This window comes from Microtus oregoni, unplaced genomic scaffold (genome assembly GCF_018167655.1).
Source record: "Microtus oregoni isolate MIOR12 unplaced genomic scaffold, Mior012 000043F_ref0000047, whole genome shotgun sequence".
Lineage (NCBI taxonomy): Eukaryota > Metazoa > Chordata > Mammalia > Rodentia > Cricetidae > Microtus > Microtus oregoni.
In genome coordinates this window covers 2,198,236-2,218,108 of record NW_024543210.1, presented here as the reverse complement: position 1 = coordinate 2,218,108, position 19,873 = coordinate 2,198,236, and the positions used below count along the sequence as shown (strand labels likewise).

Below are 19,873 nucleotides of genomic sequence, written 5' to 3'. Positions count from 1 at the left end.
ACTACCACCTGTTTTATTTTTTGTTTGTTTGTTTTGTTTTGTTTTAAATGACATCTTTAGGCAGGTGTGAAGATATCTTTAATCTTAGCACTAAGGAAGCAGAGACCTCTGAATTTGAGACCATTGTGGTATACACAGTTTCAGGACAGCCAGCGAGGGCCACATAAAGACCCTGTCTCAAACAAGCAAACACATACAGCCTTTGGTTTTTCTAGGCATGGTTGTGCTACTTCTAACCTTAGCACTTGGGAGGCAGAGGCAGGCAGATCTCTGTGAGGCCTCCAGAGCTACGCAGTGAGACTATCTCAGAAACAAAAGACAAAAACCCCAAACAGCCAACCAGCCAAATTAAACAACAACAACAACAACAAAACAGCTTTGTGGCTGGAGGTAAGGGTAGTGGTTTAAAGTACATACAGCTCTTACACATAACACTATTTTGACCAATTCAAATTGCCTGTAACTCCAGCTCCAGGTGATGTGTTGGCCCTCTTTTGTCTTCACACACATAGGCACACACATGTCGATAATAAAATCTTTAAAATAGCAGCTTTATTGATATAATTCATTAACACAATTTATTTATCTAAATGTGGAATCCAGTCATCTTGATTGTATTCACTGATCATGCAGCTGTTTGCCAGTGGGTAGAGCATTCAGAATATTCATAGGCCGTGTGTGGTGGCACACATTTAATCCCAGCACCCGGAGGCATAGTCAGAGGCAGGTGGATCTCTGAGTTTGAGGCCAGCCTGGTCTTCAGAGTGAGTTCCAGGACAGCCAGGGCTATGCAGAGAAACCCTGTTTCAAAAAATAAAACAAAAAAATTCTGAACTTAGTAACAATGATCTTGCATTTCTCCCATACCTAACAGTTCTTTGCAACCACTAGTCTATTATGTCTTTTATTTTTCTTTTAGATTAATTTCATGCATATGGTTCTGTTGTCTGTGTGTATGTATTTGCATGTGTGTGCCTAGTGCTTTTAAAGGTCAGAAGAGAGTATTGGATTTTCCTGAGACTGGAGTTACAGACAGTTGGGAGCTACCATATGGGAGCTGGAAATCAAAAACTCCAGTTGTCTGCAAGTTTTCTCCAGTCCTATTATGTCTTTATGATCACCTCTTCATATACTGTCAAGTTTTGTTTTGTAACTTGCTATAATTTGGCATAATACCTTATACATTTTTATGGCAGTATAAACTATCTTATGAATGTACTACATTTTGTGTTTCCATTTGGTTAATGGACATTTGGGATCATTTTTGTTTCTTGCCTATTATTCCTAATGGTGCTATGACTATTTATGTACAAGTTTTCAGGTGGCTATATAGTGATCAAGTGTTTTGAAGAATCAGTTCCACTTTATATTCCCAGTACTCCAGACAAATAACCTAATTTGAAAATGGACGTAGTGGCTGGTGCTATGACTCAGGAAGTAAAAGTGCTTGCCATGCAAGCCTGATGACCAGAGTTCAACCCCACTCACATAAAAGAAGGGGAGAACTGGCTCCAGAGTTGTCCTCTGACTCCTACTTGTGCTTGGTGGTACATGTGCCCACATATGTCCCCCCAACATGGACATACATAAAAATAATAATAAATAGTAAATCATTTAAAACTATAAATATGGAAATATTAAAGAATCGAATTAGACATATGTCCAGAAAAGATGTTCACAAATTGCCAGCGAATGCACCCACTATTTGTCATCAGGGAATTGCCATTGAGATACTACATCCTGTTTACTTGAGCCAGAGATCAGACAGTAACAGGTATTGGCCAACATGGGGAGAAATAGGAACCAATGTCACTGGGAATATAAAATGGAAGTTGAGGGGCTGGAGAGATGGCTCAGTGGTTAAGAGCACTATCTGCTCTTCCAGAGGTCCTGAGTTCAATTCCTAGCAACCACATGGTGGCTCACAACCATCTGTAATGAGATCGGATGCTAACACTGTGCACACAATAAATAAATCTTTTTAAAAAAATGGAAGTTGATGCTCTCTTTCCAAACAGTTGACAAAATATGGCCCTATATGGCAGGAAAATTACTTCATGGTTTCAAATCATAACCAGAAAATACGCTAGAAGGATATTGTAGGACTAAATGATTTCAAATTGAAAACACTGTGGTTAGAAAACATTGAATCAAACATTCAGAGTTTTGTTTCTTTTTTCTTTTCCTTTTTTTTTTTTAAGATTTAGTTTTAGTTATGTGTCTGTGTGGGTATATTCACGTGAGCATATTTGGCTAGAGAGTACAGAAGAGGGTGCTGGATCCTTTAGAGCCGGTGACAGGCAGTTGTGAACCACCGAGTATGAGAGCTGGAAGCTCAGCTTGGAGTCCATGCGAGAGCAGTACGTGTTTTTAACTGCTGAGCCATTACTCCAGACCAGTTTTACTTCATGTGTCCATATGTTGTGTATGTGTGCATGTTTTCATGGGTGAATGTATATATGTCCGTATGCACATGTTTATGTGGAGACTTTAAGTCGACATCAGTGTCTTCCTTGATTATTCTTCACCTAAAACTGAGGCAGGTTCTGTTGCTAAACTTAAAACTTAATGGCTAGTCTGGTTAGTCAACTTGCTCCAGGGATTACAAATGGCTGTCACTCTTTTATATAGGTTCTGGAGATGAAGTTCAGCTTTCACACTTGGACAACAAGCACTTTGTCCACTGAGCCATTTTCACAGCCCCTTAAGCAGGAGTTCTTAAAATCACACATGATCAAAGACATAATAATGGGCTGGATAGACTCAGTGGTTATAAGCACTGGCTGCTCTTTTATAGAACCTGAGCTCAATTCCCAGCACGTGTATAGCAGCTCACAACTGTAATCTTATTCCCAGGGGATCCAGCACCCTCTTCTGGCCTTTGTAAACACTGAATGCATGTAGTGCGTATGCATGTAGTGCGCAAACATGTAGGCAAAACACACCTCTCCACAAAATAACAGTGAACTGTTTTTAGATAAATATATAGTAATTATTAACTTTATTTTTTTTAAAGATTTATTTATTTATTATGTATACAACATTCCTTCCATGTATGTTTGTATGCCAGAAGAGGGCACCAGATTTCACTATAGATGGTTGTGAGCCACCATGTGGTTGCTGGGAATTGAACTCAGGACCTCTGGAAGAGCAATCAGTGCTCTTAACCTCTGATAATTATTAACTTTAATAAATTAATTGATACTTTTATTGTGAGGAATGATAGTAGGAAAATAATTACAGTCTTTGGCTTCTTTGTGTAGTTCTGACTGTCCTGGAACTAGCTCTGTAGACCAGGCTGGCCTCTAACTCACAGAGATTTGCCTGCTTCTGCCTCCCAAGTGCTAGGATTAAAGGCATGTGCCACCACCATCCAGCCATACAGTAGTTTTTAAAATCTGAGTGGAGTAATTGAGTGTTGGCTGGCATTGGGTGCTATGATAGGCACAGCTCAGTATACACAGGGTGAGAGTTCAGATGCAAGACTGCTTACTGTGATGTCACATGATGCACATGGGCTAGCAATACAGAAACACCTCTGGCATTACATGTTTGAATTTCAATTGATTTCTGGCTATTGTATGTTCAGAAACCATTTTATTTGCTAAACTTTTAGAGACCCTGTCTTAAGAAGCTGGGAAGGGCCAATTTTACTTTAATATTTGTAAATAATATTGCTATAATATATACTTCCTTTAACTTGAGCTTTGTAATGAAACTGGTGTAGAGTTAATTTTTGTCTTTAATTCCTTAAGATTCCATAGTTTATTTCATACCTGTCAATGAAGATTAAATATTTTTCTATATTTTGTACTACAACAAGTTCTATAGTTACTATCCTAATGAGTCAAGGCTTCTTTGAGAGATGTGTATGCACATGTCATGTGTGTAGAAATTTGGAGGTCTATTTTAAGGAATTTATCTGACTGGGGAACTGACTGATTTGAATCTGTAGGGCAGTCTTAAGGGAGGAGTTGATTCATCATTCTCAGTACCTTCTCCCAATATCCCAGTATTTTCTCATAGACCAGACTTTCAGTGGACTTTATGGAACATAAATTCTTTTCTGGGTGTAGATATTAACCTAATCTACCTAATACTTTATAGCAATACCTACTTCACCCCACTAAGGATGAAGAACCTGGGGGAAGGCTTGAGCTGAGGAAAGTAAGGCCGGCAGAGGCATAGTCAATACCCCACAAAACTAAACAGTACATACCAATGTTCATTTGAAGCCCTCTTAGTGTGTCTAGGCCAGGGCTTTGATGGTTTACAAGCTCTGACACTATTTATACATATACCAAATGATGCTGTAGGAGGTGTTCTGCTTTTGTTTTTCTTTGAAATGCTTATTAAGATGCAGTCATCTCTGTAGGTCTGACTAGCAGTGTGACACCCTTGCTGTGTGTCCGTGCATTTAGGTGAGGAGTTGCTAGGGTGCATTCATTACCTAATGTCAGTTCTTGTAAGATAGCACTTGCACACTGCAGTTCCTGTCATTGGTGTAAGCCTTCTCTCTGTTGGTGCAGCTATTGGTAATTTCTGCTTTCTTGTGCTCCTTGTTCCAGGCAGGTCTGAGTTTATTTTGAATCTCCAAATACTTGACATCTACTAACTGGAAACAACAGCCTTAGAGTTAGCACCTTTAGTGTACCAGTTTGTATCTAGAAATAGTGGTAAGTGCTTTCTTTTCATCTTACAGTTCCTCGGTGTTCATAAAGCAGAGCAGATGAACTTCTGTTATCTTTGATCCCTTCAAGAAACAACTGTATGACTTTCTTTCTTCCCTCTCCTATCCTTCCCCCTTCTCTCTTTCTCTATAGCTTGAACTCATTATATAGCCCGGGCTGACCTCAATTTCATGTTGATCTTCATGCCTCAGCTCAATGCTGGAGTCCTTGAGCTTTTCTTAATCCCCCCTCACCTGGAAACCATTGGTCTCTGCGCTCTCTCTCTCTCTCTCTCTCTCTCTCTCTCTCGCTCTCTCGCTCTCTCGCTCTCATCTTGCCATTTTCTAAATGCTGTATGAATAGAGAAGTCAGCCTTTGGCCTTGTCTTCTTGTCTTGCTTTTCTATTGTAACCATGACCAAGGCAATTTATAAAAGAAAATATTTAATTGGGAGCTTTCTTACAATTTCAGAGGGTGAGTCCATAACTATCATGGCAGGGAACATGATGGTAGGCAGGCATGGCACTGGAGCGGTAAGTGAGAGAGCTTAAGACTGATCCACAGGCAGGGGGCAGAGAGAGTGAGTGAGGCTGGGCTTGGAATGGACTTTTAGAACCTAATGCTAACAAGGCCACACTTTCCAATCCTTCCTAAACAGTCCACCAACTGGAAACCAAGCATTCAAATTTGGTCCTGTGGAGGCCATTCTCATTCAGACCATCACATTTCTTTTCTTCAGGTTTTATCCTGAAGACAGAACCTTGTGCAAATGAATAGCTACTGCTTATTTTTATTGCTGTGTGAAAATACTGCCGCCATTCGCTCATGTCTCATAGATATTTGTGTGTTTTCTAGTTTCTGGTGGTTGTGAATAAAGCTTCTTTAATGTATATGAGTGTTTTGCATGTATGTCTCTGCATCATGTCGCCAAAAGAGGGCATCAGATCTCCTCTAATTGGAGTTAGAGAGGATCATAAGCCACCATATTGATGTTGGGAATTCAGTCTGGGTCTTCTGGAAGAGCACTAAGTACTCTGAACTACTGATCCATCTCTCTAGTCTCACCTCCTAAATTCCGTATTTTGATTAACAACCTTTATTCTACAAAACACACTGTTGAGAGATATACTGCATACTTGAGAAAACATTTGCATATTCATATCTAACATAAGTCTGCATAAAGAATTCTCATACTCAGTAAGTCAATAAGCCATTTTTTAAAAAAGAAAATGGGCTAAAAGTCTATAAACAGTTATATAACCCAAAAATACAGGCAGCATGTCATGAAAAGCTATTCAGTATTACTGAGCATCACTGTGGATGTGCTGTGTGGATGCACCGTGTGGATGCACTGTGTGGGTGCACTATGTGAAAGTGAGGACTCAGTAGTCCCAAAAGCCAAGCTTCTGCTCTTAGAACTGGGGTGCTCTTCTGGGTATTGCACCAGGATGTGACTGGGAGAGAGCCTTGAGTGTGGGCAAGAACTCCCAAGGGCTGGGCAGAGGGCGACTACAGATACTCTGAGCTTGTGATTTGGTTGGATATGAGCCTTGCTGTGTGTGTTAGGTGAGCTGTGTGTCTGTGGGGGTTGGGGAGTTAGTAGGGTGCAAGATGCTAGGTTCAATGCCTAGTGTCTCCAGATAGGGAAGTAGTTTTCTAGCTCGCAGCAGTGACACAGTAGGTGTTGGAGATCTAAGGCTGCTGACTCCTGCTCTGTTCTGATACATAGCTATCAAATTGAGATTAAGAACAGTGGGCTGTTTTATAGATTATGGTTCTGTTATCATATCTAATGATACTTTCCTTAAAGCAAATTTGTGTTTTTTTCTATGTATTTTTCTAAAAGTTGTATAATTTCTTGTTCATTTATAGAGTCCTCATTTCCAAGGTACATTTTGAAAGACTCATTCAACTCTCCTTCTCTTCCTCCCTTCTTGCTCCCATTTTCTCTTTCTGTCATAGTCTCAGTCTGTAGCTCAAATTTGTGGCAATTCTCATGCCTCAGCCTTACAAATGCTAGTGTTGTAGGTGTGAGCCACCATCACCATTTTTGTTTGTATTGTTTTGATACAGGGTCGTACTATGTATCCTTGACTGACCTGGAGCTCACTAAGTAGACCAGGATGTCCTCAAACTTTTCAAGAGATATCCTCCTGCCTCTGCCTCCCTCAAGTGCTGGGATTGAAGGGTTGACAACCGTGCCCACTTTAAAGTTTCTGTTACCTTTTTTTTTCTCAAATTGTTCTAGATTTGACTAGTGGAAGTTAGAATCTATTGTTCTTTAAAAATCTTATTTTGTGGTGTAACAAAAACATTCTAGGGTCATCTTGTAATCTTGTGAGCCCTGAAATAAAACATTTTTTTTTCAAGATATCTTAGTTATTCAATTGGAAACATGTTTAGAACTCCCATCTGGGAGTTAATGTGTTTAGTTTTAACTTCCTTTAACTTTCTCAGTGGGCAGATGGGAACTAAATGTGTTGATGCACATGTACACAAAGCTCTAATTCTTTTGGTGATAGAACTCATGAGTGCATATGATTACCAACAGTTCCTGCCCACCACGGTGGGATTCTTTTTAAGAGCCTCCCCTTTTCTATATTTGTGACACTTCTTTAGCTTAACTATTTTGAGGTTCATTCATGTTCTTTTTATTTGTTTGTTTTTGTTTTTCAAGTCAGGATTTCTTTGTGTACTTTGGAGCCTGTTCTGGAACTCTGTTCTGTAGTCTGCGCTGGCCTCTGCCTTCTGAGTGCTGGGATTAAAGGTGTGCACCACCACTACCCAGCTCATTCGTGTTCTAAGTGTTAGTTGCATTTCATATTGCCACTGTCAGTACAGAGAGTTTCATTCTCTCCCCATTATCACCAAACTTGGGCATTTTGTACTTATATTTTTGGTTGTGAGCTTAGCCTTTTAGCGGCTGCACCATCTCTCCAGCCTAGATTTTGTACTTTTAGTAAGCATACTAGTCATTCATGGAGCTTCAGTTTGCCTTTCCCCTCATCTATTGGCTTTTAACCCTGCCCTCCCTCCTTTACTCTCTTTCTCTCTCTCTCTCTCTCTTTGGTTGGTTGGAAGGTTTTTTGTTTTGTTTTGTTTAGTTTTTTAATCAGATCTGACCTAACTGTATAGTTCTGGCTGACTGAGAACTTCCTCAGCCTCCCAAATGTTGAGGTTGTAGATATGCATAATCACACATGACTTTTGCTAAACACTTTCTTTGTTGATAATATTGTTTTGGCTTGAATGTTTGTCTACTCATGCTAATATCTATAAGGCTAGTATATTGGGCAGTGGATTTTTTTTTTGGTTATTCAGAATGAACATTTTTATAAACAGTGTTATTTAAAAAGGCATTCTGGGCCAGGTGTGGGGTACATATTTTTAATCTCAACACTTGGTAAGCAGAGACAGGTGTAGTTCAAGACCAATCTGGTCTACATAGCAAGTTCCAGACCCTTCAGGAATACATACTGAGACCCTGTCTCAACAAAAACAAAATTAAAAATATATATTCAAAGGTACATGCTATTCCATCTGTTTGTCACTTTTCTTTCTTTATCCTTTAGACCAGTGGTTCTCAACACTGCGATCCTTTAACACAGTTCCTCATGCTATGGTGACTCCCACCATAAAATTATTATGTTGCTACTTCATAAGTGTAGTTTTGATATTGTTATGAGTCATATGCAGGATATCCAGGGTGGTCTTAGGGCGACCCACGCGAAAAGATCATTCAGCTGTCAACAATAGTTGTAGCCCCCAGGTTAAGAACTGCTGCTTTAGACTCTTGGTTCCTTCCCCATGTAATTTATTCTAGTGGACTTTATGAATTTCTTAAGACACTTATAAGTTATTTTATTCATTATTATTGTAAGGGTATAAGGTAAAGGGTAGGTGATGTCATTATTCTAAGGCTAGAAGACCAGAGTAGTGGTGGTATTTACTGCTTATTACAGTTACTAACTTATAATAATACAGTTTTTATTTTCTTTCTACTAAGCCAAACTGGCAAGGCGCAGTCAAGAACGAGACAATCTTGGCATGTTGGTCTGGTCACCTAATCAGAATCTTTCAGAAGCAAAACGTAAGTCTTGAATCTCCTTTATTTCTCATTTTCTTAGATAATGCAAAATCTTAAAGGCATTGTTGTAACTCAGAATTTCTCTATTACAGCTCTCTCACAGTTTCAAATAGAGTGTAGAAGTATATATTTTAATTTTTTACTATGGTCAATTTAAATATTATCCAGCCTGTGATTTTATTTTCTATAACAGTTTCCTGAATTCTGTGTAAGGTAGTAATGAGTGTGACTAAGGACATTGTATCAGAGTAGAAAGGGCTGGAGAGATGGCTCAGCAATCAGAAATCACTTGCAGAGGACCTGGTTCCAGGGATCTGATGACCCCTTCTGACTTCTGTGGTGCACACATACCAATAGGTGAAACATTCTAGCACAGAAAATAACAATGAAATGTGTAACCCCTCAGCTGGGAATGCATAGAATGAACCCAGGGTTCACAGTCCTAGGCCAGTTACTCTACCAGTGAGCTGTACCTCCAGCCTAGCTGGCACATACCCTGAGTATACTAACCTTTGTTTTGGAGAGGGAAGAATAGAGAGGTTCTGTTAGGGATATTAATTGTATTTTCTGTCTATTCATGTTACCTTTCTTTAAAAGTTTTTTTAAAAGATTTATTTATTATGTATACAGTGTTCTGTATGCCTGCAGGCCGGAAGAGGGCACCAGATCTCATCTTCTATGTTTGTGAGCCACCATGTGGTTGCTGGGAGTTGAACTCAGGACCTTTGGAAGAACAGCCAGTGCTCTTAACCTCTGAGCCATCTCTCCAGCCCTTCATGTTACCTTTTAAGACTAATTTTTTAATCTACTGTATTACCATAATTCCTTGCTGTTTGAAGGCTTTATTTTCATTATAACTAAGAAATAAAACAAATTCTTCATTTGAGAAATTTTCAGTGGAGTTTATGGATGGCATTTATGGAGTTTGTTAACTGCATTCACATCACAGTTTTTGGTATTATGCACATCTGGCCTGGAACTCACCTGCTGGGATTAAAGGTGTGCACCACCATACCCCACCTTAGCATTTCTGATCCTTATCGTGATACAGAGAGCTTTCTGCGTAATTTGTAGTATGTTTTGTTTTTCATCCTTCTTACAATGATTTATAAAATCAATTCATGTCATTTTGAATGTGCTCTTTCTTACAGAGCAGAGAAAAAAAAACTGAAAAATCTATCTCCTTAAGATCTGTAAAGCTTTGTTTCCCTGAGTCAGTCTGCTTCCTTGAGATTCTTAGGCACCCAGTGTACCTGTCTCCCTTACTGTTGGAGTTGTTTTACTTTCATGTGATTTGATTCTGGAAGTCTCGCTTCATCTCAGTTGCCCCCTTGGATGCCCATGGAGTAGAGCAAGAATTTCTGAGCCTTATGCCCAGCACAACACATGATTATGCTACCCATGTCATGCAGCTTTCACTCTCCATAGTAGCACACGGGAGTTCTCTAAATCTTGAGTGTAGAAACTTTCCACAGCTTAAGAGACAAGGAATGAAATAAGAGCCCAAGGTCAATGACCTTGTGCTGCTCTAAACCTGCTCCTCTGAATCTGAGCTCCTAGATTTTTGTTGTTGTTTATTTCATTTTTGGTGGTTTTTTTTTTTTTTTTTTTTTGTGCAGGGCTTGGAAGCCTAGCCTTTAACAGTTGAGCCAGTCTCTCCATCCACTAGGATTTCTCTGTGTAGACCAGGCTGGGATCAAAGGTGTGCACGGCACCCTCACTCCTGGCCTGTTCCGAGTCTTGATTCTCTTTCATTCACAGTACTTCTTCTAGTTCAGGATTATATTAGTACCTTTTCTCTTTTCTTTATCTCACCTCTTTCCTTTCTTTCTTTCTCTCTCTTTCTTTCTTTCTTTCTTTCTTTCTTTCTTATTAGCATCTCTTGTATCTTGACATTACATGCTAGAATCTTTGCGATCAGAATTTAACTTTAATATTTATTCTTACTAGACATACAAGAAAACCACCGAATATATAAAGTTAATGTCACCCCTCCCCCAAGACTGAAACTTGCTGTGTAGATTGGCTTCAACACTGGGATCCTTTTGCCTCAGCCTCCTGAGTAGTGACCTATAAGTGTGCACAGAACACCTGGTTGAGATTTTTAAACACCAGTATTGTGTAAATTGAATTTCAGTTTCACTGTTAAGCTCTACTCAGTATTAGTTAAAAGTTGAACTTTAAAAGTTAATCTAAACTGGTGGTGGTGCACACCTTTAATCCCAATACTTAGTAGAGACAGGGAGATCTCTGAGTTTGAGGCCAACCTGGTTCCTAGAGGTAGTTCAAGGACAGGTGTGGGTGGGTGGGGTGGAAACATACAAACAAACAAAAACTAATCTAAAAGTAACAATTATGCCTACTGTTATTTAGAAGACACAGAAAAGAAAAACAGAAAAAAATCCATGTTTCTTATTCAGAAACAACTGCTTAGTGTTAGAATATTTCTGTAAATCATTTTTTTTAAAGATTTATTTGTTATGTATACAGTGTTCTGCCTGCAGGCCAGACTGTGAGCCACCACGTGTTTGCTGGGAATTGAACTCAGGACCTGGAAGAGCAGCCAGTGTTCTGAGTACCATCTCTCTAGCCCTCTGTAAATCTTTTTATCGTGCACTACTGCATTCCCCAAATGCACCTTATTTTTGATGGTGCTGAGCACTGAGCCCAATGGATTGTGTATACTAGATAAATCTATACCTCCAGGACATCCTCAGTTCTCATTTATATTGAGATGATGGTATAGCATTTAATGTGCATGTTTCTGTATTCTGACCCCGACCATTTCCCACGTTGTTAAAATACCTTGTAAACCTTTAGTTCCCTTTTAAGAAAAGTTTTTATTTTTATTTTTTGTGTGTATGTTTGCCTACATCTATATTGTGTGTTATATGTGTACCTGGTGCCTAAGGATGTCAGAAAAAGGTATTAGATCCTCTGGAACTGGAGTAACAGATGGTTGCCAGACACATGTAAGTGCTGGGAATTAAACGTACATCTTCTGCAAAAATAGCAGCTGCACTCAACTGTTGAGCCATTGTTTTAATGATGCCCCCCAATACCCACTCCCCTCCCCCCTTCTCCCTCCCTCCTTCTCTCTTCTCGATAGGTTTCATACTGTAGCCTAGGCTGGCTTGGAATCCACTGTAAATTCTTGCCTTCTCTGTATCACCTGAAAACCTTTTGTCCCTTTATTTATAATTACCAAACTTTTACCATAACTATGTATGGATATTCTATAGTTTATACATTTAACAGCAAAAGCAGGCTGTAGAGATGAGTCAGAGGTTAAAAGTACTTGCTACTCTTGCAGAGGACTTGGGTTCATTCCAAATTTATTTTTTAGTTATTTGTATGCTGGCATGAGTTTATGTGTACTATGTATATGCAGATGCCCACACAGACCTGCAGATGACATGGAATCCTCCAGAGCTGGAGCTGCAGCTGTTTGGTTATAAGATGCCACGTGGGAGCAGGGAACTGAACATGGATCCTCTGCAAGTGCAGTAAATGCTCTTAGCCATGGGAGCCCTCTCTCCTGCTTATGGCCACATGCAACTTAATATTTCCATAAACACATATATCATGCTCCCAAAGATGATTGATAGATTCCTATTGCTTAGACCTTGTAGCCATCTTGTTACTTGTGCATCCATTGTGATGCTGGTACAAATTTACCTACTATGCTGTCAGTTTTATGAGAGAGTAAATATATGAATGTATTAGAGTGACTTACAGGCTGCAATCCAACAATGGCTAGTTATGAGTGGGATGTCCAAGAATCTTAGGAGTTTTTCAGTCCCGTGAGGATGGGTGTCTCAGCTGGTCTGCTGGAATCCAGAAGAAGGAATGGATGTACTGACTAGGTGAGGGCAAACAGGTGAAGAACAAAAGAACAAAGCCTCTTTCTTTCATTGTTCTTATAGGCTTCCAGTGGAAGGTGTGGCCCAAATTAAAAGTGTGCCTTCCAGCCTCAAGGTCTGGATTACAAGTGTGCTGTCCATTTCTCTCTTACAGTTCATTCTAGTTATAGTCATTTGATAACTAAGAATAGCCATCACACTTTGTCTCTTTATTGCATTGTTTTCTCTTGTGTTCAATTTAATGTCATGCTTTTCTTCATGAATCAAGGAACATTTGGCTGTACCATGTATCTCCTGTCACATAGCACATGTTTGTAGTAGGCTTATATACCATCTGGGTATGTGAAATATACTCTGGGCTGGAGAGATGGCTCAGTGGTTAAGAACACTGGTTGCTCTTTCAGAGATCCTGAGTTCAATTCCCAGCAACCACATGGTGGCTCACAACCATCGGTAATGCAATCTGGTGCCCTCTTCTGGTGTGCAGGTAGAACACATAAATAATCTTTAAAAAAAGACAAAAGAAAACAAAACCTTCAAAAACAGAAAGAAAATATACTCTGCATAAAACAAAAAGAAAAAAAAGAAAAGAAAAAAAAACTGGGTGGTGGCAGTGCACACCTTTAATCCCAGCACGCAGGAGGCAGACACAGGTGGATTTCTGTGATTTCGAGGTCTACAGAACGAGCAGGAGAACAGCTAGGGCTGTTACACAGAGAAACCCTGTCAGAGAGAGAGAGAGAGAGAGAGAGAGAGAGAGAGAGAAGAAAAAAAACATGACAGGATAGACTAATGACTTAGTCTACTTCAAAGACAGAATAAGAAATTAATTGATTTACTTTATGTATGTGAGTGTTCTATCTGCGTATATGCCTTTATACTAGAAGAGAGCACATCAGATCCCACTACAGATGGTTGTGAGCCACCATGTGGTTGCTAGAAAATGAACTCAGGACCTCTGGAAGAGAAGCCAGTGCTCTTAACCACTGAGCCATCTTTCCATCCCCTGATTATATATATTTTTGAGACTAAATAGAATTCGTAGGTTAAAGAGTAAATAAGTCATTTCTTCTTTTCTATTTTAAGGGGAAAAATTGGGCAAATTTTAGGTACATAGTATATCAAGCAGGAAGTCAAGACTATCTATATACACTTATAGCCTACCCTGCTGTAAAAATCTTTCACTTGTAGAGTTGGGGTGCGTCTGCACGAATACCTTATTACCACTCAGAGTACGTTGACAGTAGAGCTCTCTGCCATGTTGTATATGATTGTTGTTCAGAATAGCTTCACTGTGCTAAGAATCCTTCTTTTTCCTTTTTTTGTTTCATCCTAACTGTTGACTTTTTATTGTCTCCATAGATTTGTCTTTTCTAGAATGTTATTGAGCTGTATTATCAGAATAGCTTTTTAAGATCGATTTTGTTTGTCTCTCCCCACCACCTTTTCTCCCAAGACAGGGTTCCTTTGTGTAACTGCTTGACCTGGAATTCACTCTGTAGACCAGGCTGGCCTTGAACTCTGAGATTGGCCTGCCCCTGCCTCCCAAGTGTTGGGATTAAACGTGTGTGCCAGTACTAGTTCTGGGTGTTTTTTCTCCTTACTCAGTAGTATTTTCATTCCCTCTTCCCAGCTCAAATTTATTCTCTTAGGTAAGCCCATTGTATGTGTAGCTTTCTACCATAATGTCTTCTTAGGGTTGTTTTGAGTGAGTTTTTTTTTTTTTTATGTGAGGTTAATTTTTATTCATATTTTTGGTGGCAGTTTTACATGTTTGGTAGTGTTCCAGTAGTAAAGAATCTGGGAGGGAAGTTTGTACTCCATTGGCAATGAGGAAATGAACGTTTTCCCCCTGCCTTTTCCTATCAGATGTTTTTAGTCTCATAGGTAGTTAGTTGTCAATTTAGGACTAGATCTTAGGTCTCTAGACTACATTTACTACACACATCTGCTTTCATGTGTGTATAATTAAGTGCTTAAAACATTACTAATATTTCACAAGTTGCTTTGGGTTATGTCTAAGTAAAAATCATTTAGTGGGAGATGCAGCCTGTGGGATGTGTCGAGAAAATGTACCTTATAGAGACACAATTGGGGAAGAATAAATAATTCCTAGGAGCATAAACAAGAACCACAGAGTTGAAACACTACTCCATTAATGAACATATTACTTGAGAAACAGTGGTTTGATAGGTAAGGGACAAAGCGAGAGTGTCATTTACAGTTTGCCATGGTGTAGTGAGAATTAAAGAGCGGCAGCTTGTTAGACTTAAATCCTCACTAGTTGGAAGAAGGGTATTTGAGCTTTAACCTATTTGGCACCAAGTATCTCCTGTATTCACTCAGTTATGATGATTCCCTTGATCACCAGAAGTGCCTCTTCCTAGTGGAAAAACTCAGTGTTTTAGAGAATAGTTGAAATGTGAGTAGAAATTTGCTAGCTGGACAAGGGAAGAGGAGGGCATTTGTATCAAGGATTGAGACAGAAATATAGTGCTTAATTTGCAGACTGTCTTTTCTGAGACACGCTGTCTTTGAGATAGTGAGAAGTAAAACAGCTGGGAAGCAAGTGTTGATATGAGATGGGCAAGGTAGATCAGTGTCTAAAAGCCCTTGCTGAGTAAACTTGACTACCTGAATTCAATCCCTGTAGACGGATATTTCTGTCCTTCCTGCCAGCTTCCAGATCATGACACAGAGACTTGTTAATTACAAAAGCTTGACTAGTAGCTTAGGCTTTTTCCTAACTAGCTCTTATAATTTAAATTAACCCATATTTTTATTGATCTACCTTCTACCACGTAGCTTTTACCTCTATCCCATTTTGTGTGTCTAAACCGCTCCAAGTTTAGTGTGTCTGTGGCTCCTGACGACGGCACTCTTCTTCCCAAGGTTCTCTCTTTCTGGCTCTCCCACCTATACCTCCTGACTAGCTAATGGCTTTTTAGCTTTTTATTAAACCAATCAGAAAACACCTTGGCAAAGACACATCTTTACAGTGTACCAAAAGATTATTTCACACCAAATCTCTGGATACCACAGTGCAAGGACAGAATGACAAACTTGTAGACGATGTATTCTGACCTGCACAGACATGCTGCAACTTGAGCACATACACATACACTAACAGTAATAGTAGTGATGAAAGGTGGGGGTGGATGAGAGAGCCCTTAAAGAATTTTTAGCTGGAAATGATAGTCATTACCATTAGAAAGTTCTTGATAGCTTGTGATTTAGAAAAGAAATAGGTACTGAGGAGTAACCCGTGCTGTTGAAGGTCAGAGAGGTGATAGCTCTAACCCTGCCAGTACCTAGGATGCAAGGTTAAAGTTCAAGAAGTCAAAAATATAGAAAGGAGCCTTTGAACTTTTCAGAAGTGGAGACCACATGATTGTGGATTGGGTAGGTGTTCCTTAACATAACTAGTGCATACATTCCGTTTATGCTATGCCGTTGTCTGTGTACTCTTTACCCACTTCTGGGCATCATCCTTACACTTTTGGCTACCCTGTCTTCCAGACTTGTTAATTCCCACAGGGTTTCCTACCCCACCCCCGAGTTCCTTTTTGTTGGCATTTTTCATACTGCTCCTGTGCTTGTATGCAAACCTGTCAAGATTTGGATTTGGCCCATGAAAGCAAGATAGATGCATTAGTAACATTAAGTTCTCATAGATCCGTGCACACTGCACACCAAAAAGACTTGAGTTCTTTTTGTTTGTTTTGGGTTTTTTTGGTACACTATATGTACATTTCTACTCTTGTTTAAGGTATTATGTTTATGCAGCTCATTTAAAATGTAATGTATAGTTAAGAAATACAAATTAAAAATCATCTGTAATAGTAAAACTTATAATCATGTTAGGTTTTCTAGATATGCAGAGTTATATTTCAGATGGATAGGTATTCGTCAGACACTTCAAAGACATATAGAATATCGCATTTAATATGTTTTAAGAACTTAGACTTTTCTTGACAGTGAGAGACGTGTCCTCCTGGCAGCACCAGTTACTTTAAGAGGATGATGGGCATCAAAGAAGCTCCTTATGGAGTTTGCTTTCAATGTGGCAAATATAACCATTTAGGGCAAGAAATTGCTTTTGTCTGGACTGCCAGAGAAGCAAGATGTGAGGTAACATCACAGCCATGTGGCAGTACATAGATTAATAAAAAATGGGTTAATTTTAGATATAAAAACTAGTTAGTAATAAGCCTGAGCAATAGTCTATAAACAGTTTATAATTAATATAAGCCAATGTGTGTTTATTTGGGACTGAACTACTGCAGGACCGGGTGGGATGGAAACTTCCAACTACATCTTCTGTTCTTGCAGGGGACTTGGGTTTGATTCCCAGCACCTACAAGACTCTCAACCATCCATATGATGGGTGTTATGATCTCAAAAGGTCACACCAGATGAACAAGTGGTGTACATACACACATGCAGCCAAAATACTCATATACACAAAATAAATCATAAAAAGTCATCCTGTTGCATTATACATTTTCTGAACTATTATAGTGTTGAATATTTTTTAAATATTTATTTATTTATTATGTATGCAATATTCTGTCTGTGTATATCTCTACAGGCCAGAAGAGGGCACCAGATCTCATTACAGGTGGTTGTGAGCTACCATGTGGTTGCTGGGAATTGAACTCAGGACCTTTGGAAGGGCAGGCAATGCTCTTAACCACTGAGCCATCTCTCCAGCCCATGTTGAATATTTTTTAATTTTAATAATTTATTTTTATTTATATGTGGGGGCTTGGAGGCCAAAAGATGTCAGATTCCCTGAAGCTGGAGGTACAGGTCGTTATGAGTCTACCTACATGTGTGCTGGGAACCTAACCCAGGTTCTCTGGAAAAGTAGCAAATGCCCCTAACCACTGAGTCATCTCTCCAGACCCATAGTATGTTTACCATTCTAAATTTTTTTGGAGGGGGGGGTGTGGTTTTTCGAGATAGGGTTTCTCTGTAGCTTTGGAGCCTGTCCTGGCTTCCAAAGGTCCTGAGTTCAATTCCCAGCAACCACATGGTGGCTCACAACCACCTGTAATGAGATCTGGTGCCCTCTTCTGGCCTGTAGAGATATACACAGACAGAATATTGTATACATAATAAATAAATAAATATTTAAAAAAATATTCAACACTATAATAGTTCAGAAAATGTAGCCCAGGCTGGCCTCAAGCTCACAGAGATCCTCCTCCCTCTGCCTCCTGAGTGCTGGGATTAAAGGTGTGTTCCACCACTGCCCCGGCTACCATTCTAAATTTCTACATAGATACACTGTAAATATATACCTACTATCTAGATACATTTTGAATTGTTTCTATTCAAGATATCCCAGTGGCTTTCTAGTTCCTAACATGTTTTAAATTGGAAGTTAAAAGTTGCAACATGACCCTGAATTGTGTAACTAGTATTTGCCCTTGTGACCTTCTTTAGAGTACTCTCATTAGTGCCTTCCTAGTTCTCTTGTCTGGAGTACAAGTATTCTTCTCCCAGGTGTCCAGTTCCTTAGGTGAGACTACCAGAGAGGTCTTTCACACCCTATGAAATAGGAACCACTCACTGTCTTACCTCACTTGATTTCCTTCCATCTTATTACACAACATACTGTTTATTGTATGCTCCTCTATACTGTAAGACTGAATGTAGGAACTTGTTATGTTTGGTCTGTTTGTTTAATTCTGTTCTCTCCTTTGGTATGTGGTGAGTAAATGTGCAGTATCAGTTGAAGGGAGAAATAGGAGGAGTATGAAAATTCCTCAGCATACAGTCGCAAATTCAGGATTTTTATCTGTTATGCAGCTTGGATCATCTGGAGTCTTCTAATTTCCTTGTGGTCATCAGTTTACTCAATAAATAATTTTTGTTCCTGTTTATGATGTACTAGGCACTGTTTGAACCTGACAGCCCTGCTTAAATGTGGCTTTAGTTTGATGGGAAGCTGCCTTGTGAGTGTTGGAATGTACCCACTACAATTCTGGTCCCTAATAAATGCTCTAGAAGAGCTGGGGAGAATGGACAAAGCTTATTGAACAGAGCTGAGCGCAGTGCTGAGTTAACACTCTCTGACACGTCTGGCTTCTTTTGCTTCTACTCATTATTATGCCTTACCTTCTTCTTTCTACATTTGGATCTCATCTGGCTACTGTTAGAATTTGTTTATTCTTTCTGCCAACTGAGGAAAGTTACTTTAAGTTTTCACTGCGGACATTACTACAGAAACATTCTTTGACCTGTTTTTGTGTCTCATCTGTTTAGCTGAGAAGTCAGTGCCAAATAATTTTCTAAAGTGTCATATTAGTTTACCACTGCTACCAGAAAAAGACAGAAAAAAAGGAATTTACTCTTTCTCTGGTGTTACTGCTGGAGTTAGATTTATACATTGTAGATAGTCTAATGGGCGTAACATTGTTGCTCATACCCAGGAATTATACTACTTTTGTTAGGTATGATTATTATATGACTTTCTGTTATATAAAATGTACTTTTTTAAAAAGCATGCATCTGTAGGGATGAAATTAACTGAAAATTTTTTTAAATTAATAAACTATAAAGCAATTTGGGTTCAACTAGCCAGATTGGACTATGAACAAAGATTAAAGTATTGTCAATAATTTAATTTATTTACTTTTCTGTGAACCACAGAAAATATCCTTTGATTGTAAATACCGCTTAATATTTAAGATTGGGTTTTAAGATGTGAAAATTAATCTCAAATGGTTTTGGGGGAAATTACATACATACATACAAGTTTTTTTTATTATTATTAAAAATAATCGATGACCTAGTGTTGGTAGCAGCAAGGACATATGCCTTTAATCCCAGCTCTTGGGAGGCAGAAGCAGGTGGATCTCTGTGAGTTCAAGGCCAGCCTGAGCTGTAGAGTGAGTTCTGGGACAGCCAGGCTACACAAAGAAGCCCTGTCTTGAAAAATACACCCCTCCAAAACAAAACAAAACAAAACAAAAAACACTGATAATCCTTCATCCTATCATATGGACATCTTTTGTTTGGGGAGATGCTGTGGCTCACAAATGCTAACACCTTCCACCCCCACTGTGTGACTGCTAATCACTGTTAGTTTGCTTTCTAATCTCTACTCTGTGATGCTGTGCACTATGGTATCGCTCCATAATTTTTAAACTATCATTTTCCTGCCTTTAAAAATGAAAGTAGGTGCTTGGTAGTGGTGGCACACATCCAGGCCTTTAATGTCAGCACTCAGAAGATAGAGGCAG

General features: G+C 39.2%; 1 protein-coding gene across 1 annotated transcript in view; it reads left to right on the top strand.

Moving 5' to 3' along the window:
* The window catches only part of Rcor1 (REST corepressor 1), an 85,088-nt gene that overhangs the window by 35,276 nt on the left and 29,939 nt on the right, over positions 1 to 19,873 (top strand). Inside the window, exon 3 of the mRNA XM_041633123.1 lies at positions 8,677 to 8,760. Coding sequence (XP_041489057.1) covers positions 8,677 to 8,760 — 84 coding nt within the window. The remainder of the gene's footprint in view (positions 1 to 8,676; positions 8,761 to 19,873) is intronic.